Source organism: Lepidochelys kempii, chromosome 2 (assembly GCF_965140285.1).
Source record: "Lepidochelys kempii isolate rLepKem1 chromosome 2, rLepKem1.hap1, whole genome shotgun sequence".
Taxonomy (NCBI): domain Eukaryota; kingdom Metazoa; phylum Chordata; order Testudines; family Cheloniidae; genus Lepidochelys; species Lepidochelys kempii.
This window is the reverse complement of record NC_136381.1, coordinates 149,556,465-149,584,102: the sequence shown is the minus strand read 5'-3', so window position 1 is coordinate 149,584,102 and position 27,638 is coordinate 149,556,465. Positions and strand designations below refer to the sequence as shown.

At 44.6% G+C, this 27,638-nt stretch overlaps 1 protein-coding gene across 1 annotated transcript; it reads right to left on the bottom strand.

Annotated features, from left to right (window-relative positions):
• On the bottom strand, window positions 1-27,638 carry NDUFS6 (NADH:ubiquinone oxidoreductase subunit S6). Its single transcript, XM_073332459.2, has 4 exons — window positions 26,905-27,638; window positions 19,853-19,906; window positions 2,718-2,840; window positions 1-153 (listed from the first exon to the last, which is right to left on the bottom strand). The coding sequence occupies exons 1-4, from the start codon at window positions 27,043-27,045 to the stop codon at window positions 85-87; spliced, it is 387 nt and encodes a 128-aa protein (XP_073188560.1). The 5' UTR covers window positions 27,046-27,638; the 3' UTR covers window positions 1-84.

Genomic DNA, 27,638 nt, shown 5'->3' with positions numbered 1-27,638 from the left:
TTTGAGCTTTTAAATTTCATTTATTGTTAATATTTTAACATTGAAATACTGACAGAATTCTGCAGGGCATGAAGGGATGATCTTTCAGTGGTGATGTTTCTGTTTAAACTGAAGTCCACAGTAACCACATGTTCCAGTTTTTGTATCTTTGTCCTGCAAAAAGAAGAGATCTCAATAAAAAATATAAGACTTGCCAAATATAATTTTATTTTACTATTGTAGATTTTAAAAATTGCACTTCACTAAATTACCTGCATATTTACCTTTTTCCTAAAATGACTAACATTCTGATTAAAATGTAGTTAACTTTACATATTTCAATTGTGGTATCTACACTGAAAATTGACTAGAAGTGGCATTGAAAGGGTCATGTTTGACTTCCATATCATGCCCAGTTTCCAAGTTATTTCTCTCCTCCTTTTAAAAATGGCAGCTCTATAAGCGCAAAGTGGGATCTGAAAATTAGTATAAGAACAGTAAAAGCCAAACTGGACCCTCTGACACCTGTGCAACCCCACAAGTTGCAAAGTTACCTCAAAAAGTAACTTCACTGGGTTTGCACAGATGTCACTGATTGGAATTTACAAACATTATATGTTGATTATTCAAAATAGTAGAGAGTAATTGTCTTAAGACATGTCTACACTAGGAGTTCAGACAATTGAACAGTCCTATAGTGTAGCTGACAAAGAGAAGGAAAGTTCAGAGGCTGACTTCTGAGGGCCATCCTAAAGGGGAACTCTGGAGGAAGAATAAGATTACTGTGAAAAGTCCAGGCAAATATAGCCAAGAGTTGTTAAGTAACAATTTAAAAAGCATTTGTAGAATCACAGAACTGGAAAGGACCTTGAGAGCTCATCTCAAAGTGCAGAAAATTTGTTTGTTTTTTTAGATCCAAAAGTACCATAGAATTAGTTTGTTTACTGAACTCAGACCATAGAACACAGAGTTTGACTGATTCTGCCAGCAAGGCATTTTTATGCATTTCTCATCCTCAAACATAAGCTACCATAAGAGCTAAGCACTTGTCACTGGCATTCCAGCTGTTCTTCAACATCAAGTTCATTCAGGAGCAGTCTCCACTCATCTTTAACAGCCCCCACAAATGGCATAAATCCATTAGTGATTGTGCCACAAAAATAACTGACAAGCAAAGACTTCAGTTTGAGAAAAACATTCCAATCTTCTTTTATCCTAACTAGCAATTAAATAAAAGGGACTGAAGCACTTTGCCTTGGACATTTCCTCCAGATGGATTTAACTCTCGGATCCACTGTCAGATATTTCAAGTGAAGAAAAAGGGGAAAAATACAGAAACTAAAAGAATCTTCCACCATTAGAACCAAAGATCCAGATTACTACCCAAATACATATTTATAAAGGTGATATGTTGCACTGAACTGAAACAAACAGTGAGAAATTGTGAAAGTTAAGTCACAGAAGAAGAGACAACTTAATTCAGAACTGTGAATTAAAATATCTACACTTCTGTCCATTCAGCTCCACATCCATTTAACAAGTTTTCAGCATACTCACATTAGTTTATTCAAAGCTACACAATGCGCTAGGAACTAAAATAGCAATTTAGCTGGTAAAAACATCTCAATCTTTCACACCAGATCTAAGAGATATGCCTTATAGACTGTGGATTCCATTATTTTGTTTCATTTATAGAATCACAGACTTTTAAATTTTAGATATAATTGAGCCTTTCCATGTCTGAGTAATAAATATGCTTATAAAATGAATCACAGCATGTGTTTTCTTCATAAAATGTATGGGGTTTTTCCATATTGGGAAAAATCACAATGATGTTGACACCAAATAAAACCACCAATTAAAAAGAAAAAGAAGGCATTCTTGATGGTTCTCTCAGCCAGAGGCCAAGAGGACATAGAGAATGACTATTTAAACTCAGATTGTGAACTCTTAATCAGGGACCATGTCTTGTGTGTGTGGCGAGCACCCAGCATGCTACCAGGTCATCAATAATCACATCCTACTTACACTTAGAGATGGTTCCTCTAAAATGATATGCTTTGGTAGGGCAGCATCCCGGAAACTGTCAGTACTTCTGAACAGCAAGATAGTGAGGGGAAGTTCATACTGCACACGCTCTCTTAGGATATATAACGGACTTTCATCCTCAAAACTGTCAAGCCAGCATTTTATACAAGCAGGAAACTAACAGAATTTTTTTAAAAAAATTAAAGCATATCTAAGAAAAAACTCTTACTTGGAAAAATAGATCATCATGAATCTGCATAGATATTCAGGACAGAAATGTCTCAAAGGAAGTTCCTACTTTTTGTTTATAAGGCATTATTTGTTCCTAGCTGATCTTTCCCTAGCTCACTTTCCACTATGCCTTTGTTTGGTCATGCCATTTCTTCCACTTCCTCGGATCTAATCTAAAACCTATTGATGTTAACAAAAAGAATCCTGTTGATTTCAATGGACTTGAGATGAGGGTCATGTTCAGTCATTTAAGACTGTAAAGTCTTCTGAGCAGAAAACCTTACCCTTATATGTTTAGAGTGCCATGCTCACCTATGTTATTATAGAAATAATAAGTGACAGTCACTCCCTCCTTTCCAACTCACTAAGCCAAAACATCAAAAATGAGAGCGATTTTACCTACCATAAATAAATTAGTAAATAAAATATACTACATGTGATACAGGGAATAGCAAAAGAGGAGATTAAAGTTCTGTTACCAAATTTATGTACACTTTAGGATGTCCCAGAGCTCCACCACCACCATCACATGATATCACTCGGCTTTCAACTTTATTCACAGGCTGCTCTGCTATTAAATCAATAGCAAAGGTCTCATTCACCTGCAATAACAGAACAAGAGAAAAGATTTTTCCTGAGGTTCACTGCACAAAGATACAACTCAGAAGATCACCATCTGAGTCCCTCAGAAACCAAATTCTGCGTAGTAATTTTTAAAAGAAGCATTATTAAATATTGAACAGATAACAATAGGTATTGTTTAAGGGAACAAATCACATACTAAATATTAAGCAAAGCTTATCTAATTTCTACCAAACTATGGGTAAATTTCCTTCCTTTAGTAGAACAGCAGTTTAAACCTCTTCATGTTAGGCAAAACACTGGGATTTTTTAATATAGTGAACTCTGAAGTACACAGAAACTCCTTTAACAGAATATATCTGAAACAGAAATTTTGTATTTTATAAATAGCTCATAGACATTTAAAATAATAATTACCTCAACTTGAAGCAAACAGAGTTCAAAAATAACTGTAGATCTATTCAACTGCATTCAAATATGGTCTTGTCACAAACCTATCTGTCCAGGCTTTCCCAAATCCATTATGTACATAGTGGAGTCGCATCTTACGTGGGGGTTAGGTTCTAAAGTCAGCGCGTAAGGCGAAAATCGCATATAGTCAAAATTACCCTTGAAAATCCCTTAAATTGCCCATAAAGTACAGTATACTGTACATGGTTTTGTGTATGCAACCCTGTACAGTAATATATATAAATGTATAATGGATACAGTAATGTACAGTATATAATAAAGAGTACAGATGCAAAATATAATTTTACACTACTGTATTTTTAATTATAGGGGATAATTACAGGGGGTCATCAGGGCTTGATGTTGATCCAGAGGACGGAGGTGACAGAGAGCTAGGGTGATGGACAGCAAGTCCTAGATGAAGTGGCTGGCTCTGGTTCAGCTTGAGAAGTTATTGCGTAGGCTCATCTCCTGCTGGTTGTTTTTCCTTGAAAAACATGGTGATCTGCAAATGTAGCTGTTGTCTCTTGAACTGCTCAAACTTTTCTTGATACGGTCTCAAATCGTCTGTAATACTACATGTGATTTTGAGGCTCCGTTCCATAGAGGGATCGTATTCAGAAATTAAATCATTCAAGTGTTTTGCTGCTTGAAACACTTCAGCAAATTTTTGAAGATTCCAACTTGCTGGCTCTTCTTGTTCGTCGTCATCATCATCTTCGTCTTCTGTAGACAATTTTATCAGTTCCTCTAACTCTTCGTTAGTCCATGTTTCTCTGTGGCCCTCAATTAATTCTTCAATTTCTTCCTCAAGGATGTCGACGAAACAATCAACACCCACTTGCCTGGCCACCTGAACGATGTGTTTTACTTCTTTGTCAATGGTCGGGAAACCCTTAAAATCATTCACACATTCTTTCCATAGGTTTCGCCAACATGTATTGACTGTTTCAGGTTTGATTGACTCCATTGCCTGTTTATATAAGTGATGCAATCGGCAATGTTGAAGGACTTCCAACACTCCATCACATTAAGATTGGGATCAGCATCCATGAGAACGTAAGCCTCATGTACGTGGCCTTGAAACAGTGAATCACACCTTGGTCAAGAGGTTGGAGGCGGTATTGTGGGTGAGGAGAATGTGCAAACCGGAGTGCCGCAGGGTGCCTAGGAGCATTGTTTAACCCTTTAAAAAAAACTTTAAAGTCAAGTCCTTTCTCTTCGAGTTACCGCTTGACCTCCGGAATGAAACACTTGTGGAACCAATCCAAAAATAATGCTGCCGTCACCCAAGCTTTTTTATTTGATTGCCAGAACATAGGCAGGAGATTTTTGTTCTTGCCTTTTAGGGCACAGGGCAGCCCTGTAGAGCAAGTCCAGCTTTATTAAATGCCCAGCCGCATTGCCACAAAACAACACAGTCACATGGTCTTTAGCTGCTTTGAAGCCAGGGGCTGGTCTTTCTGATTTCGAAGTGTAAGTGCAGTTTGGCATTTTTTTTTTTTTTCAAAGAGCCCAGTCTCATCAGCATTAAAAACTTGTTCCGGAAGATAGCCCTTTTCTTCTATGATTTTCTTTAATTGTTCGGGGTAGGCTTTTCCTGCCTCTTCTTTGGCAGATGCAGCTTCACCCGTAGTTTGAACATTTTTGAGGTTAAAGCGGTTCCTAAAACTGTTAAGCCAACCTTGGCTGGCTTTAATTTCTTCTCATCAGAAGGCTGTCCCTCTTCGGCGGGAGGTTTGAACAGTACGTAGAGGTTAAGAGCCTTTTCTTGCAACATGTTGTCATTGATAGGCAGACGTTTACAGTTCATGTCTTCCCGCCATAAGTTTAATGCCTTTTCAGTCTTCACTAAAGTCTTAACATGCACTTGGCTCATCAACTTAGCAGTTATTGGAGCACCTGATGCCACGGCTTGATGAATTTCTCTCTCTCTCTCTCTCTCTAATCTTGATGGCATGGATACAAGATTTGTTGTGGCCATATTTACGCACCATGTTGGACACCGACATAACATCTCTCAATAATCCAACACAGCCAGTTTTTCCTCCAGTGTTGGAACAGATTGCTGTTTCTTCGGTTTAGCACCAGATGAAGTAGTTGGCTTGCATTTAGGGGCCATGTTTTATGAAAAATATGTACAGTATCTTTAAACACTAGACTCTCACTCAGCGTGGCGAGATGCTCACACTATGAGAGGCACGTGGGAACTAAGACCAACTGAGGGAACAGCAGATTTAAGTCTCCCATCTCATGCTCACTCCAGGGCATACGCTCATTGAGTGGAATGGTGGGCGGAATCACCCGCACTATTTACAGGTATCTTGTTATTTTTTTTATTTTATTTTTTTTGCCAAGTGCAGATAGTTGAATTCACATAAGTTAAATGCGTGTATGATGCACCTCACCTGTACTCTTCAAAGACTCAGCCCACTTACCTTTGATTACACACACTTCTAACTAGGAGCGTGAACTCTGCTTTTATGCTAAGGAACAAATTCTGCCCTCAAATGTGAACACAACATTCACTAACTTTAATAAGTTCAAATGAGCAAATGTAGAATTCAACACAATTAATTCATATTTTTATACACACAGTATCTCCTGAAGAGCAAATAGGCTTTAACTTTGATCTCACAGACCAAATGGGAGAAAGTCTAGAAAAAATATCTGGAGATTATCTGTAAGTATTGAACACTAACTTTAACAGCTATTAAAGTACGGCTTATTGTATTCAATTAAAATACAAACATGTGGAGAAACACTTAAAGTTATTCTAGCAGTTTTAATTGATCCGTATTGTCAATGAAGAATATACACATCATTTTCCCTTTAGGGCTTGGACACAGACTAAAATATCACTTTTCCCAAAAGAATAACTTTAGTTAATACATGCATGTGTGACGCTGGCATCTACTAGAAAAGCTGGGTATTTTTTTAAAAAATCAGTTTTTTATACACAAGAGTATAAAATATTCTGCAATGTCAATCAAAAGAGGCAGTTTCTGCTATGTGCGTATCTTCGTAAGTTTTATACAAAACGTGCAATTTGATTGGTTTTGAAAAATGCAGCTACTCATGGAGAATATAAGCATAAAGGTACGTATATTTATATTAGGTGAATCCTGAAGACCTACTTTACAGTTCTGGCATATGGCATCATATAACAGATTCCCTGCCCCCAAATTATGTCTTCCACCTAGGATTTAAATTCTTTAGCTACATTAATTTTCCAATCTTGCATTAATCAAATCAATTATCCAGACTGAATTTTTGGTAGCTAAAGATGTTAATAATTTCCATTTTGAACCAAGTTTTAGCTATTTATCTACAAATACACATGTGCAAAAATTAGAGATTGTATTTCAAAATACAAAACTTTAAAATGATCAAATCGCCATAAATACAGAATCTTTGCTGAGCCAGTGCCTCAGAATCTCATTGGCATTATGCATGTATTCACAAGTTGGGTGGAACTTCAGTTAATGTGGGAGGACTTAGGTAATTGTGAAAGTGTGCATGGAAGAAGTCCACCTCCTTCCATATAATACGTGACAGGGAGCACAGAAGGAGATATGGCTCTGAAGTATAGCTGATGCAAAGGCAGGAATAGAACCCATCTCTCTCCCAAGATTTAGTCAATGCCCAAAAATTTCCTTTGCCAAGGGAACCTCTGCCTCATGCACTACACAACTATGCCTCATGTACCGTTCAACCTGCATGGAGCATATGGAAAAATAAGCAGCAATCAAGTAATTAAGGACAGTAACATAATGCACATGCATGGGATGGGGAGAATTAAGGTTACAAGGCTACCTTGATTTCAGATTTACTACCAGTGGAGTTCCTCACTTTATAATTTTAATATTCTTTGGCTTGGACTATTGTGACGGGTTTTCCTGGGTGCCACCTGAAACTTGGAGCCCTCTGTCCCACCAACCTGGATTCCTTCTCACCCTGTGTAGCTGTGACAAGCTTGCAAACCTCTGATAGGTACTGCATTTAACAAAGACATTCACAGGCAGGGACACACCCAGCTGAGTTACATGAATCCTTCTCCCAGCCACTCATGAATTAACAATTCCCCCCAACTTTATTCCCCTGAGCTGTACCAGCCTGACCAGAATACATTTATCACCCGTCCGTCCCTTCTCAATGTGGAGATGACATGCAGCACCAGTTTTTTTGTTCCTGAGCTGAGGTTTCCCAAGCACTTCAAACAAAATACAAAAAACATAAAACAGGTTTACTAACTACAGATAGATTTTAAGTGATTATAGGTGGTAAGCATAAAGGACAGTGATGGTTACCAAAAATAAATAAATAAATAAATAAAAATAAGCACACAGTTAAGTTTTATAAACTAAACAGGATTTGAATCAAGCAGTATCTCATCGTGATAGATAGTGCAAGCCAGTTAAAAGAGCTACAATACACAGGCTGGAATTCCCCTCCAGCTCGGGACCACCTTCCCCCTTTCAGTCTTTGTCCTCTAGATGTGTTTCTAGTTGTTCAGTTGTGGGGGGAGTGAGGCCAAGTGATGAGGTCACTTCCCCTCTTTTACAGATTCTTCCAGCTTGCTGGAAAGATCTTTGCTCCTGATATGGGGGGTCCACCCTCATTGGTCAAGCATTCTCCATTTTCTACGTGCTCTCTCTGAGGGCATGGCTACACTTGCAGATGTAGAGTGCCAAGAGTTAAATCGGCCCTCAGAGACCGCAGAAGGAAAAGCACTGCCGTGTGCTCACACTGTCAGCTACAAACACAGTGGCGTGGCCACATTTGTGGCAGTTGCAGCAGCACTGGGAGCGGGGCATTATGGGCAGCTATCCCACAGAGCACATCTTCCCATTCTGGCACTGTGGCTTGTGGGAAGGGGGAGAGGGGTGCAGGGCATCCTGGGTCCTGTCCCAATGCCCCAAGATGCATCACTTTGCATCCCAGCGCTTCCATCCACATTTGGCGCCATCTTTCAAGGGTTTTTGTACAGCGCGCTCTGGCTTCCCTTCCAGTCTGCGGGAAAAATCCTGAACTTGTGAGGAATATGCTGATGGGTCTCGTCAGCACGTCACGAATTGCAGTAGAATTACTCCTTAAGCTAAAAAACTGACAGTGAGGGCTCTGACTATGATGTTTACTCACATAACACATACAACAAAAGATTGCTTGTAGCATTCACGAACATGCTCGCCACAGTGGAATACCACTTTTGGGCTCAGGAAACAAGCACTGAGTGGTGAGAGCACATCGTCATGCAAGTCTGGGATGATGAGCAGTGGCTGCAGAACTTTTGGATGAGGAAAGCCACTTTCAGGGGACTGTGTGCTGAGCTCGCCTCCACCCCGTCGTGCAAGGACACAAGATTGAGAGCTGCCCTGCCAGTGGAGAAGCGGGTGGCTATTGCAATCTGGAAGCTGGCAACTCGAGACAGCTACTGATCCGTTGGTAACCAGTTTGGAGTGGGAAAGTAGACCGCTGGAATCATGTTGATGCAAGTTTGCAGGGCCATTAATCGCATCGTGCTCAAAAGAACCATGACTCTGGACAACATGCATGACATTGTGGCTGGCTTTGAACAAATGGGTTTCCTTAACTGCAGAGGAGCAACAGATGGGACACACATTCCAATTCTGGCACCAGACCACCTGTACATAAATTGTACATAAATTGGAAGGGGTATTTCTCAATGGTTCTCCAGGTGCTTGTGGATCACTGTGGCCATTTCATGGACATTAATGCAGGCTGGTCTGGAAAGGTGCATGACACACACATCTTTTAGAACACAGGCCTGTTCAGGAAGCTGCAAGCCGGGACTTTCTTCCCAGATCAGAAGATCACCATAGGGGAAGTCAAAATGCCCACTGTGATCCTTGGAGACCCCGCTTACCCTTTAATGCCATGGCTCATGAAACCCTACAGAGGGAGCCTTGACAGCAAGGAGCGGTTCAACAACAGGCTGAGTCAGTGCAGAATGACTGCTGAGCGTGCTTTTTGCCGTTTAAAGGGCCGCTGGCACTGTCTGTATGGGAAGCTAGACCTGGCCGACGATAACATCCGCATGGTTATAGCCACGTGCTGTACCCTCCATAACATTTGCGAAGGGAAGGGTGAAAGCTTCACTCAGGCATGGACCATGGAGGTTCAACATCTGAAGGCTGAATTTGAACAGCCAGAGACCAGGGCTATTAGAGGGACCCTGCACAGGGCTGTAAGGATTAGGGATGCCTTGAGAGAGCAATTCGATGCTGAAAGCCACCACTAATGTTTGGTGCCCTGCACAGTAGCGAAGTGCAGTGGTTCCAGTGTTAGTAGGCATCTGTGTTTGCTACATATGATGCACTGACTTGCAGTGCTGTTGCTTTCCTGGACTATGGTATCCTTTACTTAATGCAATAAAGAATGTTTTCAAAGTCAAAAAAATTCAATTATTAAAAAGACAACTGCTGGGGAAACAGAAAGGGTATGATATATCTGTGCTATGTGGAAGTAGGGAAGGGGGCCGTGTGGAGAACGGGACAATCACAGATTTGCATATGTCCAGTTATCATACTCAGCCTTCCTGTCTGGAGTGCTGTGCATTGAGTGCTGCACTTCAGGCTGGCTAAAATGCATGGTGATTGGGGTTGAGTGCAGTGGGTAAGCGTCATAGTTTGCAGGACTGGGTGGTGAAGCTACAGGTGTTGGAGACAGCTGGTGGGGATAAGAAACCGGATGTTGGGGGAAGTGGGTTAGCAGTGACATGGGGGTACAAGGGAAAGAGTTTTGAGACAAAGGCTGCGGGGGCGGGCGCGGATCTGCTCTATCTGCAGTGCTATGAGCACCTGCATCGAGTCCGCTTGGCGCTCCATAATGCTTAGGAGCTGCTCTGTGCTTTGGTGCCGGCGATCTGCATTCTGCTGGTGGAGCCTCCTTTCAGTCTCCCACCACTCCTATACTTTTTGATTTTCAGTAAGGGACTACTGCATGACTTCATGCAGCAGGTCCTCTTTGGTTCTCTGCGGACACTTCCTGATTCTCTGCAGTCTTTCGGCCATTGATATCAAGGAGGCTGGAATCGGAAGGTTGCATCTGTAAAGCCAAAATGCAACACTTAACAGACGCAGCATTGTTCACACTAGACAGAGCAATGGTTCGGCCATACTTAAAGACAAGTACAGTGTACACAATAGTAGAAAGTGCCCATCCCAAAGTGAGTACACATAACCCACAGGAGCCCCAAAGGTGAGTAACCACAGGAGCAAGGGGGGCTGATTGTTACAGGGCCATACTGTCCTCTGGGGTTCTGTGCCTTGGGGAGAGCCAACAGCTGCAGGGGGGGCCCTATACTGAACACTGTCCCCACATTTTCCACAGGATGAGTTAGTCCTGGAAGATATCTTGCTGCTGAGGGTGACCTGGGAAGTAAGGGAGGGTCTTCTACTACAATGCGGCTTCCGCCCTGGCCTTTATGCCGCTTGCCTGTGTGCAGCAAGGGTCCCCCCGCCCCTCATGGCACAGTGGCGTGGACATGTTAGCCTTACTGGGATAAGGAGCACAGTAGCTCTGTCAAGGAACCTGCGCAAGTGGATTGCCCAGCTTCTGCATGAGATCTTTGAAGAGATCACGGAGGCCGATTACCGCAATGTGAGAGAGCACATCAACGCCCTATTCCACATCTAGGCAGCCCTAACCCTTTTTTCTGCAACCCTCCTCGCCCCAAGAGACCGCACCGAACAATTACCTTCACAAAATGAAAGCCGCTTACCGAGCACTTCCTCTGATGTTTGTTCTTCCCCAAGCACTGTCCACTGCGACTGGCTACCTTCCTCCTGGCTTGAAAACAGCTCCTGGCTGCATGCATCTAGGGATGCCGGGCCGTCCTTTGGCTCTGGGCCCCCCTCCTTCTCAGCACCCTTGCTCCCACTTTCCTCCTCCTGCCTTGTTGAACTCTGGGCTGCTACGGCCTCTGAAGCGTCCATGGTGTTCTTCAGAGTGAAGGTGGGGTTGCCCCCAAGTATCATGTCCAGCTCTTTGTAGAAATGGCAGTTTGTGGGGGCAGTGCCAGAGCGGCCATTTGCCTCCCACACTTTGTGGAAGGCAGTCCACAGCTCCTTCCCTTTAACCCTGCACTGCACTGCGTCCTGGTCATGACCCTTTTTTTCATGGCCCTTGATATCTGCCCGTAGGTATCATAATTCCTATGGCTGGAGTGCAGCTGGGACTGGACAGCTTCCTTCCCCCAAACACTGATGAGGTCCAGCACCTCGCCATTGCTCCATACTGGGGATCGCCTGGCACATGGAGGCATGGTCACCTGGAAATATGTGCTGAGAGCACTACACGCCTTGCTGAGCAAACAGGAAGGGAATTTCAAAATTCCCAGAGAATTTAAAGGGTGGGTCTGACGGTTGGTCACCTGAGGACAGGGCAGTAGATATGATGACCAGAGCGGCTAGAACAGGCATTGTGGGACACTTCTGGAAGCCAATCCGAGCACATTAATAGACCAGGGTGTCCACACTGGTAACGCAGTGCTCCAGCTGAGGCACAGCAAGTTTTATGCTTCTCGTGGAGGTGGATTACCGGGGCGCTTCAGCCACAGAGTCTGGGCGCTCTATGTACCTTGCCAGTGTGGACACCTCAGGAGTTAGGGCACTCGGGGCTGATTTAATGCGCTCTAACTTGCAAGTGTAGCCAAGGCCTGAGAAGTCTCCATTGTATACAAGTCCTATGATAGTCATTGTGAGTGTGGATTCCCTTTAAAGGGCCATTAGCACATCTGGCTGCTCCACTGTTGTACCTGAAAGGCTGGTTGTGGGTGTTCCCAATCTCACAACATATAGCAAAACTTCATAACTTCACATACCATGACAGCATATTATTGTCCTGTTGGACTGTATGTTCAACAGATCAAAACTTTTAAAATGATACCTCTCAAGGCATACTTTATCCAAAAATATACAATTCTATGACAGTGCTGAATATGGGGGTTTCAGGGTGCTGTTCTGATGCACACAGTGCTACAACTATGAGTTAGGTTAGTATGTTGCTATGAATGACTTTTATTATAATTCCCTGGACTGATATTTTAAACCTGACAGACATGGAGAAATAAAGCAACAGATCTCAGTTATACTTGCCCTTGCTGTATATTTCAATTTTTTCCACTTTCCTAGTTTAATTGCATTAATTAATTGCTTCTTATGCTTACTAAATGAATTATATGTATCTCTTAATTTACAACATTCATACTGAAAAGCCAACCAGACACTCAGAAGGTGGGAAATGTAGAGTTCGGATTGAAACTCTGACCTCAATCTCTTTTCCTCCCTTAAGGCAGCAGCAGAATAAGGATAATGCCCGCCCCCGCCCCCCCCCCCCCGCGTACACACACATTCTGTCCCTTGTGTGTTCAAGAGGCAGAATCTAATATAGTACAGCTCATGTTCTCTCACATATGCTTCCTACGTTACACTAGCACTACTCTTGGGCGACTTGAAGCTAGGATACATAGTTTGTTGTTTAAACAGTAAGACAGATATGACAATGTCCTGTAAAATACTGGACAAACCTTACTGAATTAAAGTGCAAGTATTTTAGCAGTCCATTGTATTGAAAATGCAAAGGTTTGTGTACTATTGTGGGAATTGCATGGAAATTCTTTAGCAGAAAAATAGGACTAATGCAATTTGTGGGAGATCTTAGGCACTTCAAAGGACTTTTGGGACAATACTTGCAAAATGCATTTCCTAAAAAATACTTAGGTGGTGGGGGGAGGGGAGAAAATGCAAATGACCCACCTCAAATCCATCCTACTGAAACTGTACTTTCAGCAGGAACCCATTGCCTGGCTAATGACCTCTTCAGTGAATGAGGGAGGCAACATAGTGACAGAGGATGTGGAAAAAGCTAATGTATTCAATGCTTTTTTTGCCTCTGTCTTCACGAACAAGGTCAGCTCCCAGATTACTGCACTGGGCAGCACAGCATGGGGAGGAGGTGACCAACCCTCTGTGCAGAAAGAAGTGGTTCGGGACTATTTAGAAAAGCTGGACGAGCACAAGTTCATGGGGCCGGATGCGCTGCATCCAAGAGTGCTAAAGGAGTTGGCAGATGTGATTGCAGAGCCATTGGCCATTATCTTTGAAAACTCATGGCGATCAGGAGAGGTCCCAGACGACTGGAAAAAGGCTAATGTAGTGCCCATCTTTAAAAAAGGGAAGAAGGAGGATCCAGGGAACCACAGGCCAGTCAGCCTCACCTCAGACCCTGGAAAAATCATGGAGCAGGTCCTCAAGGGATCAATTCTGAAGCACTTAGAGGAAAGGAAAGTGATCAGGAACAGTCAGCATGGATTCACCAAGGGCAAGTCATGCCTGACTAATCTAATTGCCTTCTAGGATGAGATAATTGGCTCTGTGGATGAGGGGAAAGCAGTGGACATGTTATTCCTTGACTTTAGCAAAGCTTTTGACACGGTCTCCCACAGTATTCTTGCCAGCGAGTTAAAGAAGTATGGGCTGGATGAATGGACTATAAGGTGGAGAGAAAGCTGGCTAGATCGTTGGGCTGAATGGGTAGTGATCAATGGCTCCATGTCTAGTTGGCAGCCGATATCAAGCGGACTGCCCAAGGGGTGAGTCCTTGGGCTGGTTTTGTTCAATATCTTCATTAATGATCTAGAGGATGGCGTGGATTTCACCCTCAATATGGATTCAAATGACACTAAACTGGGAGGAGTGGTAGATACACTGGAGGGTAGGGATAGGATACAGAGGGACCTAGACAAATTGGAGGATTGGGCCAAAAGAAATCTGATGAGGTTCAACAAGGACAAGTGCAGAGTCCTGAAGTGAAGAATCCCATGCACCGCTACAGACTAGGGACCGAATGGCTAGGCAGCAGTTCTGCAGAAAAGGACCTAGGGGTTACAGTGGACGAGAATCATAGAATATCAGGGTTGGAAGGGACCTCAGGAGGTCATCTAGTCCAACCCCCTGCTCAAAGCAGGACCAATCCCCAATTAAATCATCCCAGCCAGGGCTTTGTCAAGCCTGACCTTAAAAACTTCTAAGGAAGGAGATTCCACCACCTCCCTAGGCAACGCATTCCAGTGTTCCACCACCCTCCTAGTGAAAAAGTTTTTCCTAATATCCAACCTAAACCTCCCCCACTGCAACTTGAGACCATTACTCCTTGTCCTGTCCTCTTCCACCACTGAGAATAGTCTAGAACCATCCTCTCTGGAACCACCTCTCAGGTAGTTGAAAGCAGCTATCAAATCCCCCCTCATTCTTCTCTTCTGCAGACTAAACAATCCCAGTTCCCTCAGCCTCTCCTCATAAGTCATGTGTTCCAGACCCCTAATCATTTTTGTTGCCCTTCACTGGACTCTCTCCAATTTTTCCACATCCTTCTTGTAGTGTGGGGCCCAAAACTGGACACAGTACTCCAGAAGAGGCCTCACCAATGTCGAATAGAGGGGAACGATCACGTCCCTCGATCTGCTCGCTATGCCCCTACTTATACATCCCAAAATGCCGTTGGCCTTCTTGGCAACAAGGGCACACTGCTGACTCATATCCAGCTTCTCGTCCACTGTCACCCCTAGGTCCTTTTCCGCAGAACTGCTGCCTAGCCATTCGGTCCCTAGTCTGTAGCTGTGCATTGGGTTCTTCCATCCTAAGTGCAGGACCCTGCACTTATCCTTATTGAACCTCATCAGATTTCTTTTGGCCCAATCCTCCAATTTGTCTAGATCCCTCTGTATCCTATCCCTCCAGCGTATCTACCACTCCTCCCAGTTTAGTATCATCCGCAAATTTGCTGACAGTGCAACCCACACCATCCTCCAGATCATTTATGAAGATATTGAACAAAACCGGCCCCAGGACCAACCCCTGGGGCACTCCACTTGACACCGGCTGCCAACTAGACATGGAGCCATTGATCACTACCCGTTGAGCCAGACAATCTAGCCAACTTTCTACCCACCCTATAGTGCATTCATCCAGCCCATACTTCTTTAACTTGCTGACAAGAATACTGTGGGAGACCGTGTCAAAAGCTTTGCTAAAGTCAAGAAACAATACATCCACTGCTTTCCCTTCATCCAAAAGCTGGATGAAGCTGGATATGAGTCAACCGTGTGCCCTTGTTGCCAAGAAGGCCAATGGAATATACGAGCCCAAGCAGTTAAAGGTGTCAATATGACCCAATTACTGTCCGACATTAAGCAGTTTTAAACAAGCTTTGGTATACAGAGACATAAGCCTGCTTAGAATCATGGCAAACAGACCATTAAAAATCCTAACTTTTTATTAAAGATACAGAAAAGAAGGTTGATAACAGTCAAAGTATCTGAAATATAAAGCAGACTTTATATATATAAAATATATATATATTGAAATATAAAGAAGACTTTCATTTCAACATGCCCCCCTTGTTCCCTTTAACCGGAGACTTTTTAAGAAGGAAAAAAATCCTTGTTTGACAATCTTTTAAGTGATATTAAAGATAGTAATAACTGTCCTTTTGGGGAAATAAGAATTTAGTAGAGATGAGCTAGAGCTCTTGTTATTGCTGTTGTTGTTAAAGTCCAATCCTGTTTCCTAAGATGACAAAACAAGAAACACACACACAAAGGGAGAGAAAAAGAACAGCAAAGACAGAAGCTGCAGTTGTGTCTCTGGTGTTGACTTTCACTTGCAACCTTACTGCTGGAGAAACACAGGCACAGTACAGTCTTATCATGCACTCTCAGGCCTGGCAAACTCATACAAGCGTCAGGTTATTTAAGGCATCGGTTTTAGCTGCCTCTTGCTAGTCACAGGCTTATAGCAGTGTTGCAAAATATAAAGTCTTAGCAGACTAAGACTCTTTTTAGAGAGATGGAAAAAGAATAGTAAAAGAGAAGAAATCAGGTAGGGAAGGAAAAAGAACACGCAAGTGGGGGAAGGGTAAGAAAAAGTCTCACATCTCAGGTGGTATTTGGGATTTAGCCAAAGCCAGTGGAGGTAGCAATGTTATTTGGCTCCTTCTTCCTTGCCTGGTCTGGTCTGCTCAGGACATCTCTCTGAACCTTCTTCATCCTCATCGTGAGTCCAAAGAGACCAGAGGGAGGGAGGATAGCAGCCATGATAACGAAGCTCATTCCAGTAACCAATTTTTCTCCCAAATGCTTTCTTTAAGGACCCCAAAAGGGAATGATGGGTGGAATAGCCCATCCCCTCATTATTTTGTCCACCAATTACACCTAGTTTCATACACACCAATTTTGATTCACTGATTTCTGGTTCTACACTTCTCTTGTTACCAAGCATGATCTTAACACAGTCCTTGAGTCTTATCTTTTTTGTTTGGACTAATTCAGTCTGTCTCACTTTTGCACCTTTTCCCGTCAATATTTGTTACAGGTTATTGTGACATCTCATGAACTTACACTGCTTATTAGTGTAAGTTGAGCTAACAAGTAAAGTAAATTTGTAGGTCCAATTATCATAACAGTTCTTTGAGTAATAAGGTACGTTTTCCAATTCTTTCATCAACCTTGTCATGCTCAAAAGAACAGATGAAACATTCTTGCTCAACTTTACAAAACAACTCAGCCTCTAGACTAAGACAAAACATAGAAAGTTTTCAACCAACTGTAACAACTGAAAAGTCAGTTATAATGGAAAATGTTATGTGATTTTAACTAAGCGAATCGTGATCAGTACTCTGCTATAATTGAGCACTATTGTTGCTCTATTTGAAACTGCAGCTGGAAAGATCAAGACAAAGTAAGCTTCCACAGAAAGATCATTCATTATTATAAAGGACAGTCAAACAGTAATATAGTACTAAAATTCTGTATGAAATGTGGTTCCTCTCTCACTATGTGTTATTACAGCACCTAGAACAATAGGGGCTTCATGTCATTAGGGACTCTAAGTGCTACCACAATTCAAATAATAAATATGTATCAAATATCTAATCGCTATCATTTTCCTTGAATACTTTTACATTAATCTATGGATTTAATCCAGTTTGGGAGAATTTGATTTTCATTGAGTAGATGGAATAAAATATATTGTTATTACCTAAAATTTAGTGACCAATATATAAAAGTTTTAAAAAGTGTAAGAGGAAATTCTCCAGAGTAACAATATTTGAGGGAGTAGGAGTTAGTAAATACACATTTAAGGCTTGTCTACTCATGGTGCTATTCCGGATAACTACATATGTAGACACACTTATTCCAGAATAAGGGCATGGCTACACTGGAAACTCTGAAGCACTGTCGCGGGAGCACTCCTGCAGCATGGTTTTGAAGTGTGAGTGTGGGTGCACGTGAGCACTGGGAGAGAGCTTTCTCAGTGCTCCTGGTAATCCACCTTCACAAGGGGATTAGCTCCGAGCGCTGGGAGCAAGGCTTCCAGCGCTTGGAGCCTGTCCACATTAGCGTTTTAAAGTGCTCAGACTTGCTGCGCTCAGAGGGGTGATTTTTCGCACCCCTGAGCCAGCAAGTTAGAGCGCTATAAAATGTAAGTGTAGACAAGCCCTTAGAGTGCCTTGTTCCTGTTTATCTTAACCCACTGGGTTAATAGCTGTTCCTGAATAACACCATCCTGGCCCCTATGGATGTAGAAGCCCTCTACACCAACATTCCACAGAAAGATGTACTACAAGCCGTCAAGAACACTATCCCCGATAATGTCACGGCTAACCTGATGGCTGAGCTTTGTGACTTTGTCCTTACCCATAACTATTTCACATTTGGTGACAATGTATATCTTCAAATCTGCGGCACTGCTATGGGTACCCGCATGGCCCCACAGTATGCCAAAATTTTTATGGCTGACTTAGAACAACGCTTCCTTAGCTCTTGTCCCCTAACGCCCCTACTCTACTTGCTCTATATTGATGACATCTTCATCATCTGGACCCATGGAAAAGAAGCACTTGAGGAATTCCACCATGATTTCAACAATTTCCATCCCACCATCAACCTCAGCCTGGTCCAGTCCACACAAGAGATCCACTTCCTGGACACTACAGTGCTAATAAATGATGGTCACATAAACACCACCCTATACCAGAAAACCACTGACCGCTATTCCTACCTACATGCCTCCAGCTTTCACCCTGACCACACCACACGATCCATTGTCTACAGCCAAGCTCTGCAATACAACCGCATTTGCTCCAACCCCTCACACAGAGACAAACACCTACAAGATCTCTATCAGGCTTTCTTACAACTACAATACCCACCTGCGGAAGTGAAGAAACAGATTGATAGAGCCAGAAGAGTTCCCAGAAGTCACCTACTACAGGACAGGCCTAACAAAGAAAATAACAGAACGCCACTAGCCGTCACCTTCAGCCCCCAACTAAAACCCCTCCAACGCATTATTAAGGATCTACAACCTATCCTAAAGGATGACCCAACACTCTCACAAATCTTGGGAGACAGGCCAGTCCTTGCCTACAGAGAGCCCCCCAACCTGAAGCAAATACTCACCACATACCATACAACAGAACCACTAACCCAGGAACCTATCCCTGCAACAAAGCCCGTTGCCAACTGTGCCCACATATCTATTCAGGGGACACCATCAAAGGGCCTAATTACATCAGCCACACTATCAGAGGCTCGTTCTCCTGCACATCCACCAATGTGATATATGCCATCATGTGCCAGCAATACCCCTCTGCCATGTACATTGGTCAAACTGGACAGTCTCTACGTAAAAGAATAAATGGACACAAATCAGATGTCAAGAATTATAACATTCATAAACCAGTCGGAGAACACTTCAATCTCTCTGGTCATGCGATTACAGACATGAAAGTTGTGATATTACAACAGAAAAACTTCAAAACCAGACTCCAGCGAGAGACTGTTGAATTGGAATTCATTTGCAAATTGGATACAATTAACTTAGGCTTGAATAGAGACTGGGAGTGGCTAAGTCATTATGCAAGATATTTCCCCTTGTTTTTTCCTACCCCACCCCCCAGACGTTCTTGTTAAACCCTGGATTTGTGCTGGAAATGGCCCACCTTGATTATCATACACATTGTAAGGAGAGTGATCACTTTAGATAAGCTATTACCGGCAGGAGAGTGGGATGGGGGGAGAGAAAACCTTTTGTAGTGGTAAACACCCATTTTTTCATGGTTTGTGTATATAAAAAGATCTTCTCTGCTTTCCACAGTATGCATCCGATGAAGTGAGCTGTAGCTCACGAAAGCTTATGCTCAAATAAATTGGTTAGTCTCTAAGGTGCCACAAGTACTCCTTTTCTTTTTGCGAATACAGACTAACATGGCTGTTACTCTGAATCCACATGTAGACAATTCCCTAGATCAAAGCTGTGGAACAGAGGAGTATATAAGCAGTCTGACATCAAAGCAAAGCAGTACACATCAGCGAGAGTCTGGAGGAGTAACTGGTTCGAAGACAGAGTAAAACAGATCCGTCATTTCTACTTTGTAACAAATTTTTAAAATTGTGGACATTAAAAATATTTATTTTAATAAACCTGAATATTTAAGGCATCATTACCCAAGAAAATTAAAATCTTATCCTGAGGAGTCTAGATACAATGTGTTTTACCTCCTTCTGTCGTGCAACAAATCGAACCTTCCTGTAGTCATTTTCTTCATAAACCTGAAATACAAAATAAGTTGCATCTTAATTAGAAAGCAGTTACCATGACTAAGGGATACGAATATTTAAAATACAATAAAAATCTGCTGGCAGTTCAAAACAAAAGTGAAATTGGCTTTCTGGGCTTCAAGTTCATTGACATCTCGAGGATGGGGATTGAGGATGGAGTTATCACTTCCCACAAAATATTTCAAATGGGCAAATGATACCATTTAGAACATAAGAACGGCCATACTGAGTCAGACTAATGGTCCATCTAGCCTTTCTATCGTCTGAAAGTGGCCAATGGCAGGTGCTTCAGTGGGAATGAATGGAATAGGCAATCATCGTCATCCACTCTGGCGATCAGAGGCTAGGGTCAACCAGAGTATGCGGTTGCATCCCTTACCACCTTAGCTAAAAAGACATTGATGGAACTATCATCCATCAATCTATCTAGTTCTTTTTTTAACCCCATTATAGTTTGGCCTTTACAACATACCCCTGGCAATGAGTTCCACAGGTCCTCCTTTACTTTCTCCACAACAGTCATGATTATAGACCACTATCAGATCCCCTCTTATAATCATCTCTTTTCCAAACTGAAAACTCCAAGTCTTTTTAATCTCTCCTCATATGGATGCTGTTCCATACCGTTAATCATTTTTGTTGCCTTTTTCTGTACTTTTTCTAATATATCTTTTTTGAGAAGGTGGCAAAACTGCATGCAGTATTCAAGTTGTGGTCATATCATGGATTTATATAGTGACATTATGATATCTTCTGTCTTAATAGATCCCTGCTCTGATACAAAATTTATATCTGCATCCAATCCATAAACATGGTCCGTTCCAAGATCTCTTTAGGGAGTGGTAACTGGTAATTCAGACCCCATAATTTTGTATATATAGTTGGGGTTATGTTTTCCAATATGCATTTCTTTGCATTTATCAACATTGAATATCATCTGCCATTTTGTTTCCCAGTCACCCAATTTTGTGAAATCCCTTTGCAACTCTTTGTAGTCTGCTTTGGACTTAACTATCTTGAGTCTCATCTACAAATTTTGCCTCCTCACTGTCTGCCCCTTTTCCAGATCATTTATTAATATATTGAACAGTACTGGTCCTAGTACAGATCCCTGGGAGACACCACTACTTACCTCTCTCCACTGTTAAAACTGACCATTTATTCCTACCCTTTGTTTTCTATCTTTCAACCAGTTACTGATTCATGAGAGGACCTTCCCTCTTATCCCATGACTGCCTACTTTGCTTAAGAGTCTTTGGTGAGGGACTTTATCAACGACTTTCTAAATGTCCTAGTACACGATATCTACTGGATCACCCTTGTCCGCATGTTTGTTGACCCCCTCAAAGAATTTTAATAGATTGGTGAGGCATGATTTCCTCTTACAAAAACCCTGTTGACTCTTCCCCAACACAAGTTGATCTATGTGTCTGATAATTCTGTTCTTTATTATAGCGTCAACCAATTTGCCTGGTACTGAAGTTAGGCTTACTGGCCTGTAATTGCCAAGATCACCTCTGGAGCCTCTCTTAAACATTGGTGTCAAATTAGCTATCCTTCAGTCATTTGGTACAGAAGCTGATTTAAATGACAAGTTACATAACACAGTTAGTAGTTCTGCAGTTTCATATTTCCTTCAGAACTCTTGGGTGAACATCACCTGGTCCTGGTAACTTACTGTTGTTTCAGGGTTTCAGCTAGCTAACGGCAGGTGTTCAGAGCAGGATCCACTGCCCACCCCCTTCACTGTACTCTTTTTAAAAAAAAAAATCTCAGTCTTCAGAAACATCAGGGATGGCCACAGCTGGAGATGAGACACTGGTGGGCTAGGCCAGGGCTCTGAGGTGGCACAGAGCATTTTCTCTCTCAGGTGCTTACATGTTCAGGATCTAACCATATGTGAGGTCAGGAAGGAATTTTACCCCCAAGTCACACTCGCAATGACTCTAGGGGTTTCTGCCTCCTCTGCAGCACATGGGTGTGGGTCACTTGTCAGGATTATCAGATCATCACTTTCCTACTATTCTGTAGGCCTTGGGTCCTGGTATGCCTTGGTACCTCCTATTCTCTGTCTCTGGCACATAATAGCCTAGTCTCCTGTGAGCTGTAATACTTTAAACCCAACAACCAAAATTAGACCAGTGTGCTGGATGGTGTTGGTAGCCTGCAATTTACAGGTCAGATTAGGATGATCTAATGGTCCCTTCTGGCCTTAAACTCTATAACTATGACATTCCCCAAATAATCAACTCCTATTTTAAAATTAACTAGTTTGTTTCTATAATTAATACTACTCTCCAACTCTTTACTCTGCCCTACAAAAGTACCTGTGAAGTACTGTATGTATCTCACTTTATCATCACCTGGAGATACTAGATAAATTCTGCTTTGCAAGTACATTTTGAGGGACAACCAAAGCACTCAATTCTGCCTTTCTCTGACACTGCCGCAGTGAGTGGAAGGAAATGGAAACACTAAGCACAAGCCTTAGTTCTGACCAATCATTCTGGCAGAAGGGGCTCTGGGGATAACAAGCAGCTGTGACACTGCTGTCTGCTCTCAGAACGCTCATTGTCAAATTGACTACAGTCTGAGCAGGGTTAAAAACTAAATCTCCCATTAAGCAGGCTCCTCCTACACAGAGGACAGAGAGAAAAAGTGGCACAAATGTTACGCCTGTAGGATGCTTGTGATCATCATGACAATTTTAGCTTTCCTCTTCCCCTTCAAATTTAGTTTTCATTTAAATCTACACTATAATGAAAATTAATCTTAAAAAGTCTTCAAACCAGGGACTGGTCTCTTAGATTTGCTGTCAGAGTAGACAACTCCTTCAGTCAGTGAACCTCCTGTGTTTGCCACTAGAGAATCTCCTCTCTGCCCCACAGCCACACCCAGTACAGGGTTTACAATGGTGCCATCGTGCCGGGCCCAAACTTGGAAGGGGCCCATAACGACTACATGGGTACCCACAAAAGGTTAATCCAGCCCTAACCACAGCCTGGCAATGTGAAGAGTCAGCAACTTCCCAGCACCTGCTGAAAATGCTCAGCAGTCCAGGAAGCAGAGCATGCAGGCGCAACAGGGACTTGGTGTTACGGAGTATGCTGGGAGTTGTAGTTCGCACACTGCTGCGTTCCACCAGGGCCTTTGGACCTGCGCCGCCAGCTGCACGACTACTCCCAAAATGCCCCATGCCACACTGCCCCAGTTTAACTGCAGGTGGCAGTGGAGCAGACCAAAAAAAAAAAAAAAAATCCAAACCAAGGAAATGGCGCAGGGAGAAGGTTCCTGGTGCTGGGGGTGCTGATCCCCCCCATGCTTCCCACCCACATGGGGCACAGGGTGGAGGCTCCTGGCTCGGCCCTTCCCACTCCTGCATCTCCCCTGCTTTGATGGGGCAGTGGGTAGCAGCAATGCTGTGACTCCCAGTGTGTGCCCCCCAGCACCCTCGCCCAGGTGACCCTGATGCCTGGCTAAGGGCTTCTGGGCACTGTCTCAACCCTGCAGCTTTGCGATGGGGGGGAAGAGAAGGGGGAGCCCTTGAGCACCATTGGGGGTGCTGGCTGCCACGCCCCCTGCCAGTGGGAATGCCCAGAAACATTTCTCTGCACTCCAGGGAGGGGAGGTGGTAGAGCACGGTTTGGGGGAAAGAAACGAGTCCGGGTGCAATGGAGGACCTGGCGGTGACTGGCGGGAGGGAGAGGGGGCAGAGAAAAGAGTCTGGGTTGAAGGTGGGGGTTGGCTCGGGAACGACAGTAGGAGGGAGGCGACAGCCCTGTGGGTGAAAGTGGGGGATGAGCCTAGGGGAATTCTGCCACCCAAAATTAAACATTCTGTGTACAATATTTTAAAATTCCGCAAAATTCTGCATATTTTATTTGTCAAAACAACACTACGTAATCACACCAGTTTCAATTATTTGGTAATTCATTTTGAAATACCTGTCAGCAACTATGTCTAACAATACAGACAAAAAAATTCCCGCAGGAGCAGAGAAAGAAACCCCTGTTTCTTTGCCCCCTCACTCAGCCCAGCTGGGGGGGGGGGAGGGGGAGGGTCAGACATCCACACCCCCTACCACCCACAGAGCCCAGCCGCGGTACCCCCCCAGCCCAGACACTCATACCCCCCTCCTCCTCCACAGCCCAGCTATGGGGTGCCCCCCCAAACAGCCACACCCCCTGTTCCCCCAGAGCCCAGCTGCAGAGCTCCCCATGCCCAGACACTCACACTCTATTCCTCAGAACCTAGCATGGGGCCCCCCCAGTCCAGATACCCGCACCCCCTACCCCTCAGAGCCCAGTCACAGGGGTCCCCCCAGTCCAGACACACACACACTCCCTCCTCACCCAGAGCCCAGATGTGGAGCCTTCCTAGCCCAGGGACCCCCTACTGCCCAGAGCCCAACTGCAAGCACCCCTCCCCCTGCACCCTCCCCACCACCACCCTCCAGAGCCTAGGGATCCAGAGGAAGAAATAGCCTGATACTGGGTCCCAGGCTTCTGTGGAATTTCCTGCATGCTGCCTCCTTCCTCCAGGAACCCCCCTGCTGCTCCTCTCTCCCTCCTCCCCCCACAGTGTATAGTCCAGAAGCCCCTCGTGGCCACCAACAGCTCTGCAGCCCATTTCTGTGGGAGAAAAAGGAAATTCTGTGCACACAACATTAATTTCTGTGCAAATTCTGCATGTGCAGTGGTGCAGAATTACCACAGGAGTATACTGGCAGTATAAAGGAGATTGAGGAGAGCCCTTGTGTGAAGTGGGATTTAGTTGGGGGCAGGGAGGGGAGAACAGTATGATGGACAAGGGGGAGAGCCCAGGTGTGAAGGATGGGGGACTGGCTTGAGGCTGGATTGTGGTAGCCTTGGTGGTAAAGCATGTCTCTCCCAGTGGCCCTTTCTCCCTGCAAAAGATGGGCACCAACAATTCCCCACACTCCACCCCAGTAACTTAACAGTTTCACTTGAAGTCATAAGAGATGGTGAGGCAAAGGGAGAAACAGGCTAAAGAAACTAACATTTAAAAAGGTTTTGTAAATATTATTGTACCAAAGTAGAAAATACAGCTTTCAAAAAATGTATTCATAAAACATAATTTTGGGTGGAGGCGGTGGGGAGGTGCAGGTGCAATTCCACTGACTGGGCTTAATATGGCTCAAAAATGTGCTAATTAAACTTGTGTGCTCAGGCCCCAAGCAGGCCCTGAGTGTTTTAACAAAAAAAGAAAAAACAAACGAACAACCACTCCCACATAAATAAACCAAATTCAAGAGTACCCTGAGTATATTGATGTTAGCCCAATTTGTTCTCAACAGGCTGAGTGGAGGTATCAATACAGTGTGGCTTCAAATATCTTATTTTCTTTTTGAATAAATGTTTTCATCCGCATCCCAGCAGTACAGGGTTTACTATAGGGCCAATGATGCCGGGGTCACATTCAGAAGGGGCCCATAACGACTACATGGGGGCCCACAAATATGTTTGGTGCCAGACCCACAAAAGGTTAATAGAGCCCTGGCCATTCCCCATTCTACTCACCCCCACACAGTATTCTACTCTCCCCAAAAGTGTCCCCTTCCATCCATTTCCCAGTTACCTCCCCAAAATCTGCCCCGAGGTCCTTAGCAAACAATCCAGCTGGGGATCATCAGATGAGACTGCACTCTCATCACGTAATCCTCACATAATAATCCACTCAGCCACGCCTACCGTATATGTCCACGTACCAAACACTTGCAGTAGTTATCTTTAGTTCTGTGACACTCCTCAGTTGGTGAACCAGAGACAGGAGACAATTACTAGAGTTAAGGGGAAATCATACAGAGAGGGAGAGACATACTGTGAGGGCTGTAGTCTCAGTCACCAATCCACAACTGAATTATTATCCAGGGCCTGTAGAGAAAGTAAGGGAGGAATATAGAGAGGACCCATGGGGGCATTGCTGGGGAGGAGAAATACTGTGAGGGGCTGTAAAGAGCATGGCAGTGAAAGTGCAATCTCACGTCTGGCCTACACTACTATGGTAAATCTATCTAATTTGTGCAATTTCAGTTACGTGGCTACACTGCGCTGTGTCGACAGCAGAGCGTCTCCCATCCAGGCTATGTCTACGCTATGGGGAGAGATTGATCTAAGTTATGCAAATTCAGCAAAGTGAATAACATAGCTGAAGTTGACATACTTAGATCTACCTGCTGCGTTGTCCACACTACATTACGCTCTCCTGTTGACTCCCCTTGCGCTTCTTGTTCAGGTAGAGTACAGAAGTCGAGGGGATCTTCACTAGACCTACTAATTGATCGCTGATGCATCGATCACCCAGTAAGCATAGACAAGCCCTTGGGAAGGTGGAGTACACAAATCGATTGGAGAGTGCTCTCTCATTGATTTGGGGTGTCTTCACCAGACCCACTAAATCGACACTCACTGCAATGATTGCAGCACAGCTGATCCCCCAGTAAGTGTAGACATGCCCTCAGCTGGTGAATTACATACATCAGCTGAGGGGCCTGCTAAAGAGAACAACACACAGTTCCATTGATAAAAGCTAATTCTAGTGCAGGTGCAAGTATTATAGCAACAGGGAATCGCTAGCGTGGATGCCCTTAATCAAAAGCACAAACCGATTTGAACACTCCAACAAAGTAGACCTGATCACATATTTGTATTGTGCACAAACGCAGCAGCGCCCTGATCTGACTGGGGATTCTGGCTACCACAACACACCAGGTTAAAAGGGAGCGGAAGGGGCAGGGGAGTGACACCCTACCCCCAGGACATGCAAAGCACTAAAGACACAGGAAACCCAAATAGGAGAGCGGCGCAGGAGCCGCGCGCCCCGGAGCCGGCAAATAGCTCCCAACGCCGGGAAGCCCCCTGGCTTTTGTGCTGTGGCCGGGACCGCGTCCCTTGGGGCCACTCAGCGACCCCACCCGGGGCGGCACAGCTCGGGGAAGCCAGCAGCCCCAGCCCACACAGTAACGTTACCTGTCCCGTGTGCGTCACGCTCTCGCCACTCGCAGACACGCGCGCGCCTTGGCCTCTCTGCGGGGGAGCGGCCGCCACCCGAAGTGGAGCGAGGCGCCTTAGCAACAACACTCCGCGGAAGGTCGAGCACGACGCTGCCATTTTGACTCCACCACGTGATCGAGCAGCCTGGTGCTGCCACTGCACATGCGCAGCACGCTTTGCCCCGGAGGAAGCGCAGTTCGGCACGTGACACCGCAGTATGAGGCCCGCCGTCCCTCCCTGTGGGCCGCGCTGGGGTGGCGCAGGCGCGGACTCGCTTGGGTTGTGGCGCGAGGGCTCGGCTCGCGACAGCTGGCAGCGCCGCTTTCTTCACGTGACCCCGCCGATCCCGAGCCGCGCTCCTTGCTCCCCGCCGCCTCAGTCCCTGCCGCAACTGCTACGGTGCTGGCGAGCGAAGGTCGGTGGCTCGGACGGGGGGCGATGCCGTTGCGGGGGCCTGGCCCGGGTTCGCCAGTTCCCTATCGGCGAGCGGGGCCCGCCTCGCACGGGCCGGGCTGTGTCCCGCTCATGGCAGCGCCGGGGTCCAGGGGCTTCCCTGCCCCGCTGTGAGCCGGGACAGCCCGGGTGCCTGCTTGGGCCCGTTCCCCGCGGCCGGCGGGGCGCGGTCTGTTGGTGGCTGCGCTGGTGGCCAGTGGGGTGGGGTCGCTAGGGCCCTGCCTGGGCGCGCCTGGGCTCACTTGTTTCTTCTGCCG

What these genes read in the sequence shown, in the direction of transcription:
- NDUFS6 (XM_073332459.2), bottom strand. Translation starts at nt 27,045, where the DNA reads ATGGCAGCGTCGTGCTCGACCTTCCGCGGAGTGTTGTTGCTAAGGCGC. An exon ending in GCGTGACGCACACGGGACAG is followed by an intron (nt 19,907 to 26,904) that starts GTAACGTTACTG and finishes TTTGTATTTCAG; the next exon opens with GTTTATGAAGAAAATGACTA. An exon ending in CTAAAGTGTACATAAATTTG is followed by an intron (nt 154 to 2,717) that starts GTAACAGAACTT and finishes TTCTTTTTGCAG; the next exon opens with GACAAAGATACAAAAACTGG.